Genomic DNA, 20,177 nt, shown 5'->3' on the forward strand with positions numbered 1-20,177 from the left:
TGCCACACTGCCTGATGAAGCTAGCCACGTGTGGGCAGGAGGTGATTGACTATAAGCAGCTTTGTCAGTTATGAAGTCGAGTACACATCCAGCACTGTGGAATTTTTGGCTGGAAATAAAAAAACTTTAAAGTATGTGTGAAATTTTGCTTCCTAAAGTTGTTTGCTTTTGCAGAGGCAAATCTAAGTGGCTGTGATTCTAGGCTTATGCTGCTACCTACTCCACAATTTATTTTTTATTTCTGTGGTACTGGGGAAGGGAACCTAGGGCCTCACACATGCTAGGCTAGTGCTGTACCATCACATCCCTAGCTCACTACTCTGTAATTATTGAGTTGCAGTATGTCTCTTGAAAGGAATGGCACTATCAGTACTAGGGCTGAGCCAGGGTTCTGGGTCACATCCTGGCTGTGAGACCCTGGCAATTGCCACCCTAATCTGTGATGTGAGGTTGGCACCACGGCATAGGACCCCAAGAAACATGACCCAAGTCAGTATCTATAGTGGTGTGGATCATATTTTACACATCTAAGACACCACCATGAGGAAGGCAAACTGTTATATCAAGTATTTATGGAAGAGGGAAAAGGACAGCCAATCCTAACCTCTCCAGTACCTGAGATTCACCTGGCTTGTGACCTGCAATAACCCCTGTGTGGCACAGACAACATGGAGGCAAGGCTTCTTAAAATCTTGGATGCTGCTTTATTTAACAAAGGGGCTGTTTTCACAAGCCAGGCCAGCAGAGGGCTGTGGGGGCCCCAGTTCAGTCTTCCAAGGGCAAGGCCAGGAAGCCTCACCATGGGGGTAGGGGTAGGGGACACTGTTTCCTCCTGGGGCCCTGGCAGGGCTCCCGCCTGGTGGCAGCCAGGGTAGACGGTGGGTACCAGCACCGCCATCTCAGGAAGGCACTTTCAGCTTTGGGGTCCCCAGGAAGAACTGTAGGACACGGTCGGCCAGGAGCGCCAGGCAGAAGTCCAGAAGCAGGACCTGGGCGATGACGAGCTTGAACTGTTAAAAGAGCAGAGAGGGCTGATGAGTTGGGGACCTGTGGACAGGTCCTTGTAGGTAGGCCCAGGCTGAGCCCCAGATGTACCTCTGCAGGGCCACTCACCTCCACAGGGATGTCCACGAGGCCAAACTGGCTGTTGAAGTCAGGTGAGGAGCCGAGGAGCAGGCCAACAATGGCCAGGAGTGACACAGCCAGGCTCCACACCAGGGGCTTATTCTCGGGAAGGCTCTCCATGAAGGGTGGGCCCTGTGGGAACAGAGGGACAGATGGCTGCATGTGGTAAGGGCCAAGAGGACATGTAGCAGGGTGTGCTGGGCAAGAGGCCAAATCTCACCTTATAGTTGATGGCGAAGGTGGCCATCTGCATGGCCATGGCCATGATGTACACAGTGCTGTTGACCAGGGTCGGTTCAAACTCCTTGTACAGGTCCACAAACTGCTCCCGCCTGTAGAGATGCCAGGGGGTGGGAAGAACCCCTCCCCTGCTCATGAACCCACTATGGCTCCTTGGTATCCCATCCAAGATGACCCCCAGGCTCTTATAAACATCTGCACACATATCCTCCTGCCACTCCCAACCACAGACATTACTTCCTCTGGGGATAATACTTACTTCCCAGGGCTTCGGGCCTGGGCCTCACTGTACAGGTAGACAAGGCTCAGGAAGTGCACAAAGAACTGGAGCATAACCGTGAGGATTGTATATAGGTTGAAGATATTGGGCAGGGGTCGCTCTCGAGACAGGGTCTTCAGGGGCTGCAGCAGAAGGGTTGGGGGTGGGGTCAAAGCCTGGCTTGCCCTAGGACCACTCTACCCTTTCCCTCCTGGGAGGCCTTGTGCAGATAGTGGTCACAAAATGCTAGGGTGAGGCTGGCACTGCTGCCCTAGTCTGGATCCTCTGTCTATACACTCCCCACAGCAGCCTTGGGAGTCTTAAAGTCAAAAGTACATCCTATTCTCTTTGTTCCAATTCACCCGTTTCCGCTGTAACAGAACCCACTCAAAGCCCTTCCTGGGGCCCATGAGGTATCCATGGATTAGCCCTACCAACTCCCAACCTCTGGCCACTGGGGTGTCAGCCCGTGCATGCCAGGGACTTTATGCTCAGTTCTTGATTGCCAGCAGCGCCCTCTTTATGAGTGGGCCTGAAGATCAGCATGACATAGGACTCCATAAGGAGGTCCCATGTAGCCTGTGACCCACTTAGTTTTTTTCTTTTGGTACTGGGGATTGAACCCAGGGGAGCTTAATCACTGAACTATATCCCCAGCCCTTTTTTGTGTTTTATTTAGAGACAGGGCCTCACTAAATTGCAGGGGATGGCTTTGAATTCACGATCCTTCTGCCTCAGCCTCCTGAGCCATTGGGATTACAGACGTGCGACAACACGCCCGGCTTTCACTTAATTTTTTTCAGGGCCCTGCAATATCCTGAGTGCTTTTGGTAATTGTTTCCCCATCTGACCTCTCCTTGTCAATGGATTCTGGCTGAATCAAGACCCCAGCCTGTAAATTGTGGGGACCCCAAGGTATGCCACTCAGAGGTATCCTGGAATCTTGGCCTGCACCTGCCCTGCTGATACATCCTATACTATCCCAGACACAGCTTCTGGGCCCTGGATCCCCAACTATAACACAGAAATAAGAGTTCTCATTTCAGGGGCTGCTGTGAGGGTGAAAGGATAGCACATGTCAGGGCTTTTAACAGTCGGCCCTAGCTGGCCCTTGTGTCCCTGGCCTTCCAGCACCTCCAGGGCCTACCTTGGAACGAGAGATGAAGAGGAAGCAGCCAGCCAGTAGCAGCCCCTGCAGTGTGGCCTGGAAGTCGCTGAACTTGACACCTTCAAGGTACAAAACACTCTGGCTATAGGCCAGGATGAGGGCATTGAGTGCCAGGATCTTGAACATCTGCAGTGTGGTTACCAATGTGCAACGGCCCTGCTTGATCACGTGGCAGACTGTGGGGGTGAGAAAAAGCAGGTGTGGGTGGGGTGCAGTGAAGGGATGGGCATGGGCTTAATGGTGGGTGCTGGGACTCACTGCACTGGATTGATGAGAGCTTAGAGGTGAACGGTGCTGCGATGCTGGCATCCCCCAATTTCACAATAGGTGTGCTTTCATCCTCGAGGTCCCGAAGCACCTGGCTTAGGCGGTCCTGTGGGTTGGATGGCAGAGGATCAGCCCTGGCCAAAGTGGGTACCATCATCTCCCTCCAGAGACTCACCCTTTGGGAAGTTGGTGGTTCCTCAGAAGATGGAAGTCCCGACCTCTGCTTGGCCGTCCTGGAGGTGGCCCTAATACCACTGTTGTTCAGAACTGGGCTGTCCCGGGGCCGCCGTCGCCGCTCAACGACTCTCTCAGGGGCATTGGCAAGGAGTGCTACACCTGGTAAAGCAACAGGAGCAGGGGGTAAGAGAGGTCCTGAGAAACGGACTCCAGTGTATTTGTTCATGGCAGAACTGGACATGCCAGCCTCAGAACCTTTCACCTGATCTCCCTAAGGAGACCTCAGAAGATGTCCATTTTGCTTTCAATAAACTACAAAGAAAGAAAAACAAAATCCACAACAAAAAAAGAAAACAAAAGCCACAACAAATACAACGAAAAATCACACTACAGAAAGTTATAACTAGACTTTTTCCAAAAAAACTTACTGCCCAAGGAGGATAACAGGAGGAAGACAATCCTTCATGCAATTCTTTAATAGGTAAAGCAATGGAACAATGGAAAACCCCAGAAACTACTTTAGGTTGACCTATTTTGTATTTTATTTAGAGTCTTACTGAGTTGCTTAGCGCCTCGCTATTTCTGAGGCTAGCTTTGAACTCAAGATCCTCCTGTCTTAGCTTTTTGAGCCACTAGGATTATAGGCGTGTGCCACTATGCTCGGCTTAAAGTTTAACTTAACGCTGGTGTCCCTTTGACAGAGATCTCAGTCTATGAAGCACCAGCAATCATTTCAGCCCCTGGTTTTCTGAGTTGCCTTCCCCATTTGCCCCATCTCTCCCAAACTCTGTTCCTGTCTCTAGCACCACTTTGATGTCTGAATCATGGTGGCCCCCCCAATCCCTTGCACTGCTTCCTCACAGGAAGTGGTGCCTTCATGACTACCCATGTGCAATCAAGGCCAAGTTTTCTTGCACAGTGATATGTGCCCAACACCAGAACCCTGAAGGGACAAACAGCTGCCAGCTACTATCAGGGCTCACCCACATCGGCGTGCTTCAGGGCGCCCACGTCGTTAGTGCCATCCCCACACATGAGGGTCACGTAGCCCAGCTCCTTCAGACTGGTGATGACAAATTCCTGCATGACAGAGGCATGCTGAGTGAGGGCTGTGTGCCCACTCACAGGGTCCCCAGCACCCCTGTCTCCCTAGTACCCTGCACGCACCTTCTGTTTGGGGGCCACACGGGCAAACACCTGTACGTGGGGGATGATGTGGAGTAGCTGCTGGGGGTCGGTGGCCTGAAGGTGGGCCAGGCCATCACCTGTGAGGCACAGTGCATGCTCCAGGGCCAATGTCTTTGGGGAGCCCCGGGACAGGGGTAGCACGATGCTGCCATCAATGGAACGCCACTCGCACATTTGGCCTGTAGGGCATCCAAGGTCAGGGAAGAGTGCTCAGCTACTCAGACTCTCCTCTCTAGAATCTCTCATCTTCCAACACCACCCCATTTCACCCCACCCCTGCCGACCTGAACCCTAGACACTTGGACCAATACCATAACTCACCAAATACTTGCTCCTGCTCCAGGCACTCCACAGAGAAATATTCACTGAACTCTTAGGTATAGCTGAGGGAACTAAGAACCTGAGCCTGAGCTATTTGCTTAAGATTACACGATGGGGCCAGATGCAAACCCAGACAGCCTGATCTCAAGAAGCGAAACCACCCTTCACCTTGTGCAAAGCACCCTTGACATCAATCCTTCACCTAATGAACTCCCATCTTCATTGCCTGCCTGAAACCTGATTTTCCTAGGATAGCCTCCCTTCCTGCTCTGAGAATATTGTGTAATTTTTCTCTTTTTCCAGAACTTGGCCTTGGCTTGGATGCAGAGTTGAGGACGAAGAAGCCAGGGCAGCCCGCCCCACAATGAACCACTCACCCTGGAAATGTCTCAAGTGGGAGGGAAACCAAGCTCCTCCTGGGTTTTGTTATGGCTGTTTAGACCAGCTTTGTTGTCAACAATAGTTCTGACTGTTCCCTCTGGGCCACCTGTCCACAATCCTGGGGTTCCAGGATTGAGCTTTCTAAGGGGCAGCTGGCTAGTTGCAGGAGCCAGCCTGGTTAGACCCTACCCAGCAACTATCTGGCCCTGTAAACATTTGCCACCCATAGCCCTGAGATGCCATTGCGCCGTGTAACTCCTCTCATGATTCTCTGTTGCACCTACCCAGGTCCTGCACTGAGCACACCCCATGCCCAGTGACATCAAGTGAACTTGGCCAAGTAGGTTCACTTCCAAACCTCTGTTTCCTTGGGTACAAAACAGGGCACCAATAGCTGCCTTAGTAGTTGGCCTTCCCCTCTGAGGTGTGGGCAAGATAAACTGTACTGTGCAGTGTGGGACAGGTTAGGACTGACATGGTAACATGCACCAAGCCATCTACCTGGGGATTGGTCATACTGAGCACTTGGCAGATGATGGCATCATTGGGTGCTGGGGAGCCCAGCAGATCCTGAACTTGGGAAAAGAAGTACTTGTACAGGGGCAGCCTGCTGGGCCCAAGATAGCTACGAGGAGGTGGCCAGTGAGCCAGTGTGGCTAGAGCAGCAGCCAGTGACACTGGGAACATGCAGAAAACCCAAGCTAGTGTGACCACCAGTGCCTCATTACTGTAAATAAACAATGCAGATCCTGGAACCAGTGTCCCAGTCACTGTCTATAAGCTGCTCAATGACCTGGGGCTGTGATCAGCAATACCACCATGGCAATGGGTGACTGAGGATAGTGCTATCACTGAGGCAGGCTGCTGGGACAGGAGCTGTTCCTGGCCTAGGGTCTCCCCTGTATCCCTTTCCTGTGCCAGAGCCTCACCTTTGTCTGAGGGAGGCTGCAGGATGAGCGTGTGGGCCTTTTCAATGAAGTGCAACTCCTGGGCCACGTGGCAGGCAGTGAGTGGGTTGTCGCCTGTGATCATGACCACCTTGGGGAGACAAGGGTGAAGGTTTAGCAAGGTAGGCCTGGCTGGGCAGAAGCCCAGCCTGGAGAACTGGCCATCACATCTCTAAGACGAGATATGGAGGGAGGTCAGTCCTCTAAGGTTGACCCCAAATGGGGCTTGGGGCCACAATCCACCCGATCCCATTTGGGTGCTGCACAAATGATGTGTATGAGTCTGAGTCCTGAGAATATCCATAAATTATTTTCAATCCCAATTCTCCATAACTTTTGTTTACAATACAAATTAAGCATCAGCCTCTGTATAGACCCTCTTGGCTTGGTAGTTTCCTATGGGAGGAACATTCTGGCAATGGGAAGGATGGACTGTGACCTTTGAGAGCCTGGTAGGAACCAATCATCCCGTCATGGAATTGCTACCCCTGGGACTGACTACCTATCTCCCACAACCTAAAAAAACTTCTCAAGTTTCAAAACAGAAAAAAACAAACCACCAGAGACAGACAAAAACAACTAGGAAAAGGGTAGGGTGCAGCTCAGTGATAGAGTACTTGCTGAGCATATGCAAGGCCCTGGGTTCTGCCCCAACACTGTAAAAAACATAACAAAACCATCAGGAGAGACAGGAGCCACTACCCTCATTTCCCTCGCCACCAGCTTTAGCTTTAAGCTTCTTTTTCTCTAGGACAGGGCTGGTGTGGGGGAGTGGGAAGAACAGCCCCTGCTTCCCAGGGATACTGGGAGATGTGTGGAGGTGACATGAGAAGAGCCAAGAGTGTCCTACAGTGTCCTCTGGTTGGGACAGAGTGAGCACTGCAGGTATGACTGCACCTCGCTAAAATCTCACTATTGAGATTATAAGGCTGACATTGTTCTCTGCTGCCACCTCCCTGGCCCATGCCATACCCGATGGGATGCATTCTGAATCTCTCGAATAACAGCCTTGGAGTCAGCCTTGAGCGGGCAGGAGACCACGATGAAACCGACAAACTTGAGGCTGCATTCCAGGGCTTCACGCTTGACCTCCCGGGCCTGTGGACAGATGTGAGGTACCTTTACCATTGGTTCCTCTGCCAGTCCCCACTTGGCACTTCCCGTAGAGTCCTTTCCTCAGGAACTAGAGCTTCATGTAACAGTGCTGGGTGTGGGGGATGGAAGGAAAGATCCTGTCCTTAAAGGACAGTTAGGCTAGGGTCAGGGGAGATGCTAGGCATTCTTGAGGGATGGAGTCTGGCAGTAGTTGGTGCCTAGGTTTTTGGATCATGCCTCTAACTTCTGGTTGTGGACATGGGCATATCATGGAACCCTTAAGGCTTAGCTTCCGAGTCAATAAGGTTGGGACTCTTTCCTGTAGCCAATTACCCTTATCTACCCTGTACCTTCAGGGAACTCCCAAGATACCAAGAGAAAGAGATGATAAAAGAGAATCACAGAAAACAGAGTACTGAGTGCCACCACACAGATGGGGAAATGGGGTGGATAGGGTTCGAGATGGCATCTGGGGGCATGGGGAAGGCTTCAGAGATCATGGCTCTTGAAAAAGGCAAGGGCCTGTGCCACTGGGGAGCAGAGGGCTCCAGATTCAGGAGCAAGACAGTGACCACAAGGAAGAACACGTGCTGGCTCATGTGCTGGCTATGAGCCTAGACTAGAACTGGGGCCCTGCATACAATGCTACATCCTGACATTAAGTTCTAGAAGGATGCTGAGAATGTATGTAAGCAGCCTGAATAAGGGCCAAGGGACAGCAGGCAAAGGGGAAGCTGTTGGCATTGGATGGGGCCAAGAATTTGTGGATGAAGAGATGTGGGCTGAAAGCTGAGGATGCTGCTAAGACCTTTCAGCGACCAGGAAGTATGGAAAGGAAGAAATGCGGCTGGGAGATGGGAATCTGCAACACCTGCCACTCCCGAAGAAGGATACATAGGACATGCCAGAGTGGGGACAGGAGATGAAGCCCAGATGTGCTCCATGCGACACAGTCCCATGGTTGAAATCTGAAATATAAGGTAGAAGCTGGAGGAAGGGAGGTGACAGGAGGATGGCAGATGAAAAGCCTAGCACCTTACCTGCTGGTGGGTAAGGTGTCCTAGCTCCTTGTACCCCAGTGCGAGGACGCGGGCTCCTTCTCGTGAGATCTCAGTGTGGATGTGGTGGTAGTCAGGCGGGCACTGGGAAAACTGCAGGGAATGCAGGGGGATGTCACTGTCTGTCCCTTGCCCTCCCCACCTCTCTCCAGGACCAGGGCAGGCTCACCATGGAGTGCAGGGTTTCAGGGGCCCCCTTCACAGCCGCGATGTAGCAGAGGTCAGTGGAGCCGAGCTTCTCATAGGAGGCGAGCACGGACATTCGTTTTAGGGCACTGGCAAAATGAAAGCGCTGGTGAATTTTCAGCCCCTGAGTTTTAATACTTCGGGGGAATACTTTCTCATCTGGAAACAAATAAGTACGAGTCCTGAGGGGCTTTGCTCCGAAGAGGCAGCCAAGCCCCCACCTCTCCGCCCAGCCTCCCCACCTCCTTCCCTCCCGGGGGTCAGAGCTGGGAGACCTGAGCTTGGAGAATGCTAGCACTGTGGCTTCTGCCAGAACAGTGTGGATTCCAATCCAGGAGGACACCCAAGGATGTGGACTGTCCCGGGACTGAAGTGAGCCTGTGCCCACTGGTCTAGGCTAACACTACAGTTGTGGGCCCACCTGCCCAAAGAGAGGTAACCCGTGACAGCCTGAAACTCTAGCCCCTCACCTTTGGTCAGTGTCCAGTCCACGGCTGTGAGCATGGCCTTCTCAAGGGGGTCACCCACAAGGGTGCCATCATCAAGCTGCATAAGGGAGTGGCATGAGGCCAGGGCACGGTGTGTTTCTACAGGGATGCTGGACACTGGTGTCACCTCCTTCCCATCTCTGCAAGGACGGGGAGTAGCTGGTTATAGGATAGAGGCAAACCAGTTGAAGCTATACCTCTACCAGGGAAAGGACCCCAGGAATTCCAGAAAGGGACAGCGGGATGCACCCTAACAAAGCACTTTTTCTGTGTCAGTCACTGAGGCTACCTTGGATAGGAGTCTGGGTCCTCATGAGACTGTACCAGCCTCACAGAAGGCCCGAGAGATCGTGTATTGTACATGAAGTCACATGGCTGGTGTGGAGTGGAGGTTGGGCTGGCTGCTCTGGGCCTGACTGAGCCCTCATGCTGATACACTTATTCTAATAGAGGACAACAGGGGGAACCCCAGGAAGCAGACCTTTGAGGCAGGGCTTCTGGCAGGTCTTCACTTCAAGGGTCCGGGCTAAACTGTTTATCCCTTGATTTCCCAGAAGCCCCTTTGCTGGGCACCCTTAAGGCCCACAGTCTCTGACACTCACCTTAGCCCAGCCACACCACGCACCACTAAGCTGTCACTGGTCAAGGTTCCTGTCTTGTCAAAGCAGCACACCTCGACCTTGCCGGCAAAGGGGATCCGGAAGGGCTCCGTGCAGTACATGTCTGAGGAGTGGGAGTCAAAAGTCAAGGATCCCATCAAGATCCAGTGTAGTCAGTACCTCAGCACCACCTTTCACACTCACAGAGCTTGGCCAGGGCAATGAGGGAGGTGTTGACAGCTAGGGACAGCTCGATGGGCAGTTCAGGGGGTACAACCGAGGTGAGGATCAGGGTGCACTCCAGAAACAGCTTGTAGCGGTTCCGGCTGGGGTCCTTGGTGCCTGCAGAGACAGGGTCTACCAGTCTGAGAGCCAAGAGGGCAGGGTCTCAAAGAGGGGTAGGGCCATGTTGCTTACCTTCAATCCACACATAAGCAGCCGCTGCAATGGCAAAGACCAGGAGGAAAAGGATAAAAATGAAGGTCTCCAGGTTGTTTGCGGTCACCCTCTTGACCCCAAAGAGAATTGTGCGCAGCAGCTTGCCCTAGAGGGATAGAAAGACAGAAGCCTTTTCTGGTGGGAGACCTGCAAGAGAATGGTGGTCTTCCCTGCCTGAGAGCATTAGGCCAGATTTTCTATATTCTGGGGTTGAAAAGGGTCAATATTTCAGCCATCCAGTACCAACCCTGGGGCCCGTCCTCCCTAGCCCTGGTCAAAGCCTCACACCTGGGAAGTGTTGAATCCAGTACGCAGGACATAAGCCACACATCCATTGTCAACCGCTGGGGAGTCAAACAGAGCTATCGTCATTCAAGTACCTCATGATCAAGCAGATGTGGGGAGGAGGGGTTGGGAGACAGGGTACCCTCAGACACCCCTGAGGCACCTACGCTTCAGGCCTGTGGTGGCCTTCTGTGGGGGTATGTGTTGTACCACCTTGGTGCCCCCAAAGATGACATGGAGCCGGGAGTCAGCTTGGAGGTCCAGCACCCGGTCTGGGTTAAGGTCTTCAATTGGCTCCTAGGCGGGAAAGAAAGATGAAAGGTCTTGATGGTCACCCCCCACCTTAGACTCCTTGGTGAGAGTCTCTGGAGAGCTACACCCTGAGGCTGGGATGAGCCAGTCTGACCCCATGGGTTTTTGTGCCTGACCTAGCAAATTCCACCCAGCCCTCAGGTCTCTGCCTTCACCAGAGACAACAGGCCTTTCCCTGTCTTCTCTCTGCATACATGTGCAGCACTGATACCCCATGACCCCACACCTGGCCTCTATGAGGAACCTCCTGGTTTCTCTTCGCCTGCCTCAGTCTAATATCCCAAGGTGTCTGATATACGCCAGACGTCTGCAGTTTCTCACTTCCACTCCCTAATACTACCCCACACCCTCCCCTCTGTCCATGGCATTAACTTGAGTCCACTTTGCCTCCTCCAACTGTGCCTGGAAAGGACCCCAGCTCAACCACTCTCTTGGCCCACACAGCAAAGTGGACTGAGGACCCTCCATCCCCCAAGCACCTTCATTTGTGGCACCGACTCCCCTGTGAGCATGGCCTCATCCACGATGCAGCGGCCCCGCAGCAGCAGCACATCACAGGGCACTAGGTTTTCCTGGGGGGAGCGGCCTGTGGGGGAAGGGTGAGAGAACTGGCCAGTGGCCCTGAGGAAGGGGCTTCCACCTAGATATAACAGAAAGAGGTCTCACCAATGGAGACAATGTCCCCGGGAACAATCTCATCACTGGCAATGGGCCTCCACTTGCGGTTTCGGTAGACCTATATGGGGGTGTGTTTGTCATACAAAAGACACACCTGTGCTATGCTTACCCCAAGAATGGGCAAGGATGCCCCCACCCCAGACATCCCTGCTGGTTGTACCTGTATCATGTGGGGCTTATTGCCCATCTTCCGGATCTCTGACATGTTCCGCATCTGTTGCTGCACCAACGAGGCCTCAAAAGCCACCAGCATGGACAGTGTGAAGACACTGTAGTACCAGTACTCATCCAGACACCAGAGCCCCACGCAGAACACCTGTGGGACACTGGACTGTCCAACCTTGCTCACCTGTCCTGCCCCTTGGAACCCTGTGCACCTGAGGGATACAAGTTCCACCCACAGGCTCTGACCCATGAGGACAGGGAGGTTTGGGGATTTGGAGGTGGCAGACAGACTTGTACTGGCTGTGAAAGACCCAAGGGAGAAGACAGGAATAAGGACCAGACCTGCTCCTTTACCTGAAAGACAAAGAAGGGGGCTGTGGCTCTCTCCTTAAAAAGCTCAGAGAAGTCAGGCACCACCATCTCAGCCCTGCAAAAGACCACACCCCACATCCAGTTACTGATGCAAAGCACTGAGGTGCAAAGACCCTATCCTTGATACCTCCACCTGGGGACACTGTAGGCCTCCAGGAGAAACGAGGAGCCAGGTATGGCAAGCTTCCAGATAGGAAGCTCCATTAAGCCATGATTCCTCCTTGGCTCTGTTGTGCCCAGTGCTGACACACTGGCCACATAGTCCTCTGCTCTGCAGAACCCAGGCTTCAGAATCTGCAACAGGCTCTTCTGGCATCACCCACCTAGAGGGCCTGGGGCAAGATCAGAACCCTGCCACCTGGTCAGGTGAAACAATAAATAGAAGAGTGACCAAACAAGGGGAGCCCTGAAGTTGCAGAGGCGGTACTGATAGCTGGGAACTGGCAGTGCTTTTCCTTTTTGGGTTCTCCTGGGGGTCTAAAATACAGAGCCTCAGTCCTACCCCCAGTGGAACTAGGATTACCTATCTTCCCGAATAAAATCCCTGGAATTCAGAGAGCTTGGCTCAAGGGCATCTTCTGTGGCACTGTATGGTAGCCCAGTCTAAGGCCCAACCAATGAAGGAATGAAGGGACATGCCCAGATATAATGGGATGCGAGATGATGAAACCAAAGAATGATCCCACTGTTGTAAAAAACAACCCATAACAACATGGCTCCCATCCTGTATCCTGTTAGGGGCCTCTACTCAAGGGAAAATGTCATGAAATAAAATATCTATGCCACTTCATTTATGTGGCCCACCTCAGGCTAGGGGAGATGGTAAATGCTTCTTCGAAATCTTCACCTTACATAGACAGTCATGGTAAACACCTTTATAATTTCCTAAAAATCACTGCGTTAGTAAAGAATCCCTTGAGATATCTTGTGCGTTTCTAGATAGAGGACCATTGCCAAATGGCCAGGATGGGAGCTTGACAGGGTTTGAAGTCCAGCTTCATGCTGTCCCTTCCTGGATGCATGTCAGCACATGTGGTTTTGGTAAAGACTGAAGGAGAAAGTGCATATGGAGCATCTGTCATTCTACTCAGTACAAAAGAATAGCTATTATGACCATCAATGTCATTCTTTTTTTACTTGGGATGAAATTCAGGGTCTTCCACACATGGGTTCTACCAGTGAGCTCCACCTCTGGCCTTACTAAAATCCTTTTCTGTGTGTGTGTGTGTGGCAGGGTGCTGGGTATCCAACCCAGGGTCTTGCTTTTGCTAGGCAAATGCTGTACCACTGGGCTATAGCCCCAGGTTTTCCTCAGGCTGGCTTGAACTCACAATCCTCCCACTTCAGCCTCTTGAGTAGCTGGGATTATAGGTGTGTACCATAACATACCTGACTAGGGACAAAAGTTTAAAGAACAAATTTAAAAGAGGAAATTGCAAGAACAAAATAAAAACTGCTGCTGAGGAAGGCCATGGACCACGCTCCCTTGAGAAGTAGCATGTTTAAGAGTCTCACACCATGGGGCAAGGGTCTTCAGTCTAGGCCCTCTGGCAATTTGTGTCAGCAGACAAGTTTGAGGGAGACAGAGTACAGCATGTTTCTCAAAGGTGCCATGTTCACCTGATGCGTTTGGCTAAAAGGAAGATACCTGTCTCACATCCTGGACACCCTAAGCAGGGAGCAGAGCAGGGTAGAAATGCTAAAGGGGCCGGCAACAGAGACTCACTTGTTGCTCCCAAATTTCTTCTCAGCTGCTCGGATCTCTGCATCTTCCTGGAACCCTCTGTTGCTCTGATAATATGAGAAGGTGTTTCCCACAGGAAAGGACACAGGGAGGAATTGCTTTTTCTCAAGAGCATCATAGGAATACTTGATCTTTTGGAATTCAAAGGACAGCACTTCAAGCCCATCTTCACCCTGCAGCAGAAGGTATGTTTGTGACAGAGGACTCTGACCTGAGAGATATCAGTATCCAGGAATCCCTCCCAATCCCTTGATCTGGGTGGCCCAGTAGGTGGTCCCTACCTCATCACGATGCAGGGCCACGAGCTCCGTGGAGCCATTGTTGGGGGTCGGTACCACTTTTACGAAGGTCGCTTTGCTAGGGTTGTATTCCTGCCAGAGGCAAAGCATTGCCACTGAGCCCTTTTCAAGCCATGGGTCCACAGCTCCCACGGGTAGGGGCATGTGGGCACAGCAGCTGCATGGGTCATGTTCCAAACATATCACTGGGCTCTGACACTGACCTGGCCATTTTCCAGCCTGTCATTGTATAAGGGGCACCACCTCACTGTGCCCTGACCCCATATCATGAAACTGGAATCATGGATAGCACCCAACACCCAGGGCTGTGAATCAACTCACATGTTCCTAGCATGTATGAAGCCCTAGGTTTGATCTCAACAAAAAGGAAAAAAAAAAAAAAAGAGGAAGAATGATAGCTGACACTTAGTACAAGCTCCCTCACAGCCCACCCCTTACCACTCTTGTCTCTCTCCCATGCCTTATTCTTGTTGTGTAGTCTAACACACAAGGTTTATCCATGTCTGAACAAAGGGCCTTGGTATATACCCTTTTCTCTACCTGGAACACATCATACAGTTGGCTCCCCTGATGCCTTCAGGCCTTATATGTCACCCTCTCAGAAGCTCCTCCTGGCTGCCCCACCTAAAGCTCCCTGGCAATGGCCCCATGCTTATCTCGGTGTTGTCTCTTTTTCTTGTGGTGTTGGAGATCAAACTCAGGGACTTGCACATGCTAGGCAAGTGCTGTACCATTGAGCTACACCCTCATCCTTTTTTGGTTATTTTATTTTGAGATAGGGTTGCCTAGGCTGGCCTCAAATCTGTAATAGAGCAGCTGGGATTTCAGGCAGTGCCTCAATGTTATCTCTTTTTAGCATCAACTGCTGAGAACGAGTTATTTCTCCCACCAATGCCACAAAGGCAGTTGACTTTGCCTGTTCTGTTCGTGCTGTTTACCTAAGACACAGGAAGTACTCCCTCAATCCTGTGTGCTGTATTCTTTCCATGGCTGCTGTTAGACCCTCCTTTTCTGCTAGACCCTGTGATGACTGGGGGGGAGAAGAAGGGGATAGGAGCATGGTCATGACTCTAACAAACTGCCATGAAGGGAGTAGAGTAGACACAGTAGCAGGCATAAAACAGCAGTAAATATATAACTACGAACTCTGGTAATGCCATGAGAGAAAAGTAGAAAATACATGGTACTGATTCCATGGTAGGCACTTTGCAGATGTCATTTCAGCTCTTTATAATTGCACTTGGAGGTAGGTGTTACTGTTCTCACTTTACAGGAGGGAGAAACTGAAACTCAGAGAGTAGAACCACCCATCTGAGTTGTGATGCAAACCCAGATCAGTCTCTCCTAACTCCAAGGCTGTTTAGCTCCTCCCTTGAAAGGAAGTTCACAGCTACACTGTTTTAGCTGAAGACCAAAGGGCAGCTAAAAGCCAGTGAGGGTGGATGGAGAATGTCACAATCCTCAAATCCCCTTCCTTTAATTGTCTATTGCTGGGGTCTTTCATTGAACCAACAGAAGTCACCAAGCCCAGAAGTTTCTCCCCTGGGATGTTTTACTGGAGGGGAGAATGGGTTCACACTGTCAGGAGAAAGAGGATCCAATGCATATTAAGAGCCAAAGAAGGTGGCTCTATCTCATCCTGCAACTCCTGTTGCTGTCCCCTTTTCCTCTTCTTGAGGTCAACACACACCTGGGATTAGAAGGGAGTTTCACTGGAGGCAGACCTCAGGGTCCAGGGATCCAAATGTTATGAGGCAGGCACAGCAGGTGGTGGTGTAGTCACTGGATGTCAACTGCCAATCTAGGGCAGTTCATGGTCACACCTTCTGTAGCAGCACTCATTCATTTAGTACTCTGGACTGAGGGTCACATGCACTGCCTTGCAACTGTATTCTGAGTAGTCCTCACCATCACCACCCTTAAAGATAGTCATTATGAGACTTCAAGCTATTAAGCTGCTTACTCACAAATAGCTCACTTTAAACATTGCAACTCACTGCATTTCATGCTTTTTTGATCTAGCATAGCTAGGAGGCTGAACATTTGCACAGCGTTACTTGGTTATAGGACCAGGCATCACAGATGGGGGAAACCCTCCCCACAGATCTAGCCTCACACTTTGAAAATCAAAATAGGAGACATTCCAGAAGGCAGGCAGGACTGTTTCTGGAGAAACAACAGAGTATTTGACAGTGTGGGAGCTAGCACTAACACGTCCTATCAAACAGCAACATATGCTGAGCCCTGCACAAGTCTTACAGGTATGACATTATTGAATTTAAATTAATGTACCCAGAGAAAACGAAATAAATCCACACCTGGATCGCACAGCAAGTCAGCAACGGGGTCAAGATTAAGCCTGAGCCAAAGGGTAGAGGGCGCCAATGGGGACTCAGTCCTAGCAGATGGGGAGGATCCGGACGTGCTGGGGACCTACAAGATTGCTGCAGCTGGGATCCGTGGCGAGGCCCAACTGAGCCAGGGGTCAGGCTTGTGCGCTCGCACTTACCGGGGTGCAGGTGAGCGCGCAGTGCGCGTGCACGGACCAATGCCCCGAGAGGACGGTGAGCGCGTGCGCGAGGCAGATAGTGGCCAGCACAAGCAGCGCGGCCTCGGGGATTTGAGCCCAGCTACTGCCCCAGCCCCAGCAACCGGCGGCCGCAGCGCCCAACCACGCGGGGTAGAGCAGACCCGCGAACGGCAGCACGGTGAGGCGCCGCAGCAGAGCGAGCCGCCGGTATGGCCACACAGCGGCAACCAACTCGTCGCCGCTTGCTATGAGCGCTGGCCCCGCAGCAAGGAGCGCGTGCGGCTGCAGCCCAGGCTTGGGCTGCCCGTCGGGCCGGGCCCCACAAGACCCGGCCCCGCAGGGCACCGTGTTGCCCACCGCCGCCATCTTTCCCAGCGCCGCGCTCGTTTCCGGGCAGAGGCACCGCCTCACTTCCGATATGTTACTTCCGGTGAACCCCGATCACCGCCATGGTAGACCTGGCAGTAGGAAGCACCAGGGCAACCAGGAAGGCTGGGTCCGGAAGTGGTTACTCAGGGAGCCGCCATAACAGCCTATGGTCGGAAGGAGAGAAAAGGCGTCGCCATGACAGGGCCTCAAAGCCCTAAATCGGCCTTCCCCCGCTGCCACGCCGGATTATGACCGGAAAGGACAAAGCAGGGAGGGCAGGCTGAGCGCCACCATGACAACCTGAACAGGAAGAGGCGAGCCTTCCTCGGAGACTTCACCAGCTCCGGCCATGAGGGGCGGAGCCTGGAGAGTGAGAAGAAGGGGCCAGTCTAGGAAGAGGGGAGTTGAGGGACTGGGTCCGTTACGGGGCGTGGCCTGTCATGAGGGCGGGGCTTGTGAGGGAGGGGATGGGATGCCTCTCCTCCTGGACTGGCCGGACCACAGAGCCGATGTAGAACAGCTATACCTGATCAGAGCGTAATATAACAGACACATACACTCTAAAGTCACTAGTTTAAAATTAGAAAGTGAAAATTGGTGATTATGTGAAATTATATATTATGATGTATTACTCAATTGTAGTGTTGCACAAATGCTATTATTTGAACACAACTAAAATAGGTCTACTAAACACTGCCAATTAATAGTAATTAATAGGATGAAACAATTACTATGTGTGAGAAAATAATATATTTTAAATGTATCTGTGTTATGGCAATTTCTCTTAATTCCTTTTAAGATTTTTTATTGCATGTTTCAATTTCGGGGGCTCTATTGTTGGGTTTTGGTTTTGCTTCTGTTTTTTGTGGTTCTTGTTGACCTGGGCTGTGGGTGTGCTAGGCAAGCACTCTACCAACTGAGTTACATCCCCAGCTCCTATTGTTGGGTATTCCTTTTTTTTTTTTTTTTTAAAGTTGTTGATGAACCTTTATTTTATTCATTAATTCAGTAAGTCATTGCCTCACACATGCTAAGCAAGCCCTCCACCACTGAGCCACAACCCCAGCCCCTGTTGTGTATTCTTAAGATATACACATTTAAAACTTTGTAAGTCCATATCAGTGGTGCATACTGATTATCCTAGGGACTAGAGAGGCAGGAGAATTGAAAGTTCAAGGCCATCCTGGGCAACTTATTAGCAAGACCTTGTCTTAAATAAAAAAATAAATAGCCAACTCCTTAACACAACATAAATCTCTCTCTTTTCCCATCCCAAATACATACATATAGGATCATGTCTTAAGTTAAATATATGTCAAAAATTCTTTTTTTGTGTGTGTGTGGTGATACTAGGGATTCAACATGGCCTTGTGCAGACTGCACAAGCTACATTCATAGCCCATTCCAAAAGAAAGATTTATTTTTATTATTATTTTTTAAATTTTTAGACAGGGTCTTACTAAAATTGCCCAGTCTGGCTTCAAATTTGCAAACCTCTTGTCTCATCCTCCCAAGTAACTGGGATTGTAGACCTATGCCACTGCTCAAAAATGTATCTAAGTTGATGTGGTATGTGTCTTTAATCCTAACTATTCAGGAGGCTGAAGCAGGAGGATTGTAAATTCAAGGCCAGCCTTGAAAATTTAGTAAGACCCTGTCTAAAAATAAAATTTAAAAGGAGTGGGGGTGTGACTAGTGGTAGAGTGCTTGCCTAGCTTGTGTGAGGCCCTGGGTTGGATCCCCAGGACTGCAGGGTAAAAAGTGCATTTAATACACCTAACTTAAGACTTGATATACCTTAGCAACACAATTCATTGTAGAGAATCAGTTGTTTCCCCTTGTGATCACATAGCTAACTGGGATCTGCAAACTGCTGCCCTTCTCAGCATCACGAGAGAGTATCATACTGCACATAACTAACCTGAGGGAAAAAAATTAAAAATTTGATGTATAGTTTCTACTGAAACTTAATTTTCAAACTGTTATAAACTTGAACTTTTGTAAGTCAGGATTCATCCATAATTCATGTTGCTTAGATGTATCATTGTTTGCTCCAACCTGAAGCGTGACTTTCCATTTAGAGAGCATGTGTAATCTGGCATGTTTTCACAAATAATGTCTGGGTTTTGGACTAGAAATGTAGCTCAGTGGTAGAGTGCTTGCCTAACATGCGTGAGATTTAACAGAGAAGGAATAGGAAACTGTAACTTTAAATCTAGGAAGCTCTATGAACACCCTCACGATTATTCCCAAGGCTGTTTTCCTCTAGATATAAATTCTTAATAAGCCCATGAATCTTAGAGTATTATGAGTCCAGTTAGTTCATGCATACATACATTGCTATGCTAGCTTACACAATCTATTTTTTAGACTAAATAAAAGCAATGGAAAAATCTTGGAGACTTATGAGTACATTCCAGATTCTTATCTATAAACTAGATGATGTCAACCTAGAGTTCCTGAAAGAACCAGACCACTGTAACCTGCCCTGTGCTCCATGATTAAGACAGTTGAGTTCACCATGTTGTCACTACCCTCACACATTTCTCATGTTCACTATTTTGTAAAGTTTCTTTTCAAAGAAAAACAGGAGATCCCCAAAGCACATGTCGCTTTGAAATACCTATAATCCTCCCTTTGAGGGCATAAAAACATCCTGCTCCATTGTTTTCCTAAATAAATCTTTCAATGTTTCTCTTCTGACCTGTCCTGAAATTTCTTTCTGTGGCAAGAGTCAACCAACCAGGGCTGAGTGGAAGTCTCCTTCTCCCTTCTGGTGGACCTCCTTAATCCTTATCCAGTGACATAATCACCCAGCAGTGTGGGAACTGAGTGCCCTCTCCACCCAATCTAGTATCTCCATCGAGAAAAGTTCTTTTGTTTCCTCTACTGTGATGGGGCAGCACAAAGTTCTGGTCAGGATATATGGACTGGGGGATGCTGAGGATGATAGCAGGTCTGACTCCCTTTTGGCTATGATGGTGGCTCTGGGTAGGTAACCTGTGACCAAACAGGAAGAGTGGCCAGGCACTGAGTGGTATTGCACCAAGGGCTCCAAGATTGGGAATAGCCAGAAGATCCTGGGATGCAATTGTCAGGTGTAGGCACCTGTGAGGTCTCTTAGGTAACACTCATGTTTTCAGAAGATAATGGCTGCACCAATTCAAATGCACCCTTCTCTGTTCTCCACAGTCAAAGAGGGCTGCCAAGCTAGGCCTGAGAATACTGGGTGCTATATGTGTTTGCTTCTCTAACACCACCAGCCATTTTCCCTCCTATTGCACTCCAGAACATGGCACCATCCAAACATCTGCTGCCTTCTGCCCCACCCAAACACTGTCCCTGTCACCATCCCCTGTCTAATGCTTCTTATGTAGGAAGTGGCAACCCACCCCTGCAAATCCTAGGCTCTAATCAACTCTCAGGATGCACAGGATGCAGGTGTGACCACCTCTCAGTGACACTGAAGGTGTGGGCTTCACCCCC

The 20,177-nt window shown here is 50.4% G+C and overlaps 1 protein-coding gene across 1 annotated transcript; it reads right to left on the minus strand.

Annotated features, from left to right (window-relative positions):
• Positions 1-681: 681 nt before the first annotated feature.
• Positions 682-16,777, minus strand: Atp13a1 (ATPase 13A1). The gene is made up of 26 exons (XM_005332944.5): positions 16,302-16,777; positions 13,775-13,864; positions 13,476-13,666; positions 11,732-11,804; positions 11,373-11,528; positions 11,201-11,270; positions 11,014-11,120; positions 10,390-10,519; positions 10,226-10,281; positions 9,917-10,043; positions 9,704-9,841; positions 9,503-9,623; positions 8,883-9,040; positions 8,396-8,571; positions 8,209-8,319; positions 7,046-7,171; positions 6,056-6,164; positions 4,404-4,603; positions 4,220-4,316; positions 3,235-3,395; positions 3,051-3,165; positions 2,772-2,968; positions 1,625-1,767; positions 1,346-1,457; positions 1,114-1,257; positions 682-1,010 (listed from the first exon to the last, which is right to left on the minus strand). The coding sequence occupies exons 1-26, from the start codon at positions 16,686-16,688 to the stop codon at positions 900-902; spliced, it is 3,606 nt and encodes a 1,201-aa protein (XP_005333001.1). The 5' UTR covers positions 16,689-16,777; the 3' UTR covers positions 682-899.
• Between the last annotated feature and the right edge of the window lie 3,400 nt (positions 16,778-20,177).

This window comes from Ictidomys tridecemlineatus, chromosome 2, assembly GCF_052094955.1.
Source record: "Ictidomys tridecemlineatus isolate mIctTri1 chromosome 2, mIctTri1.hap1, whole genome shotgun sequence".
Taxonomy (NCBI): domain Eukaryota; kingdom Metazoa; phylum Chordata; class Mammalia; order Rodentia; family Sciuridae; genus Ictidomys; species Ictidomys tridecemlineatus.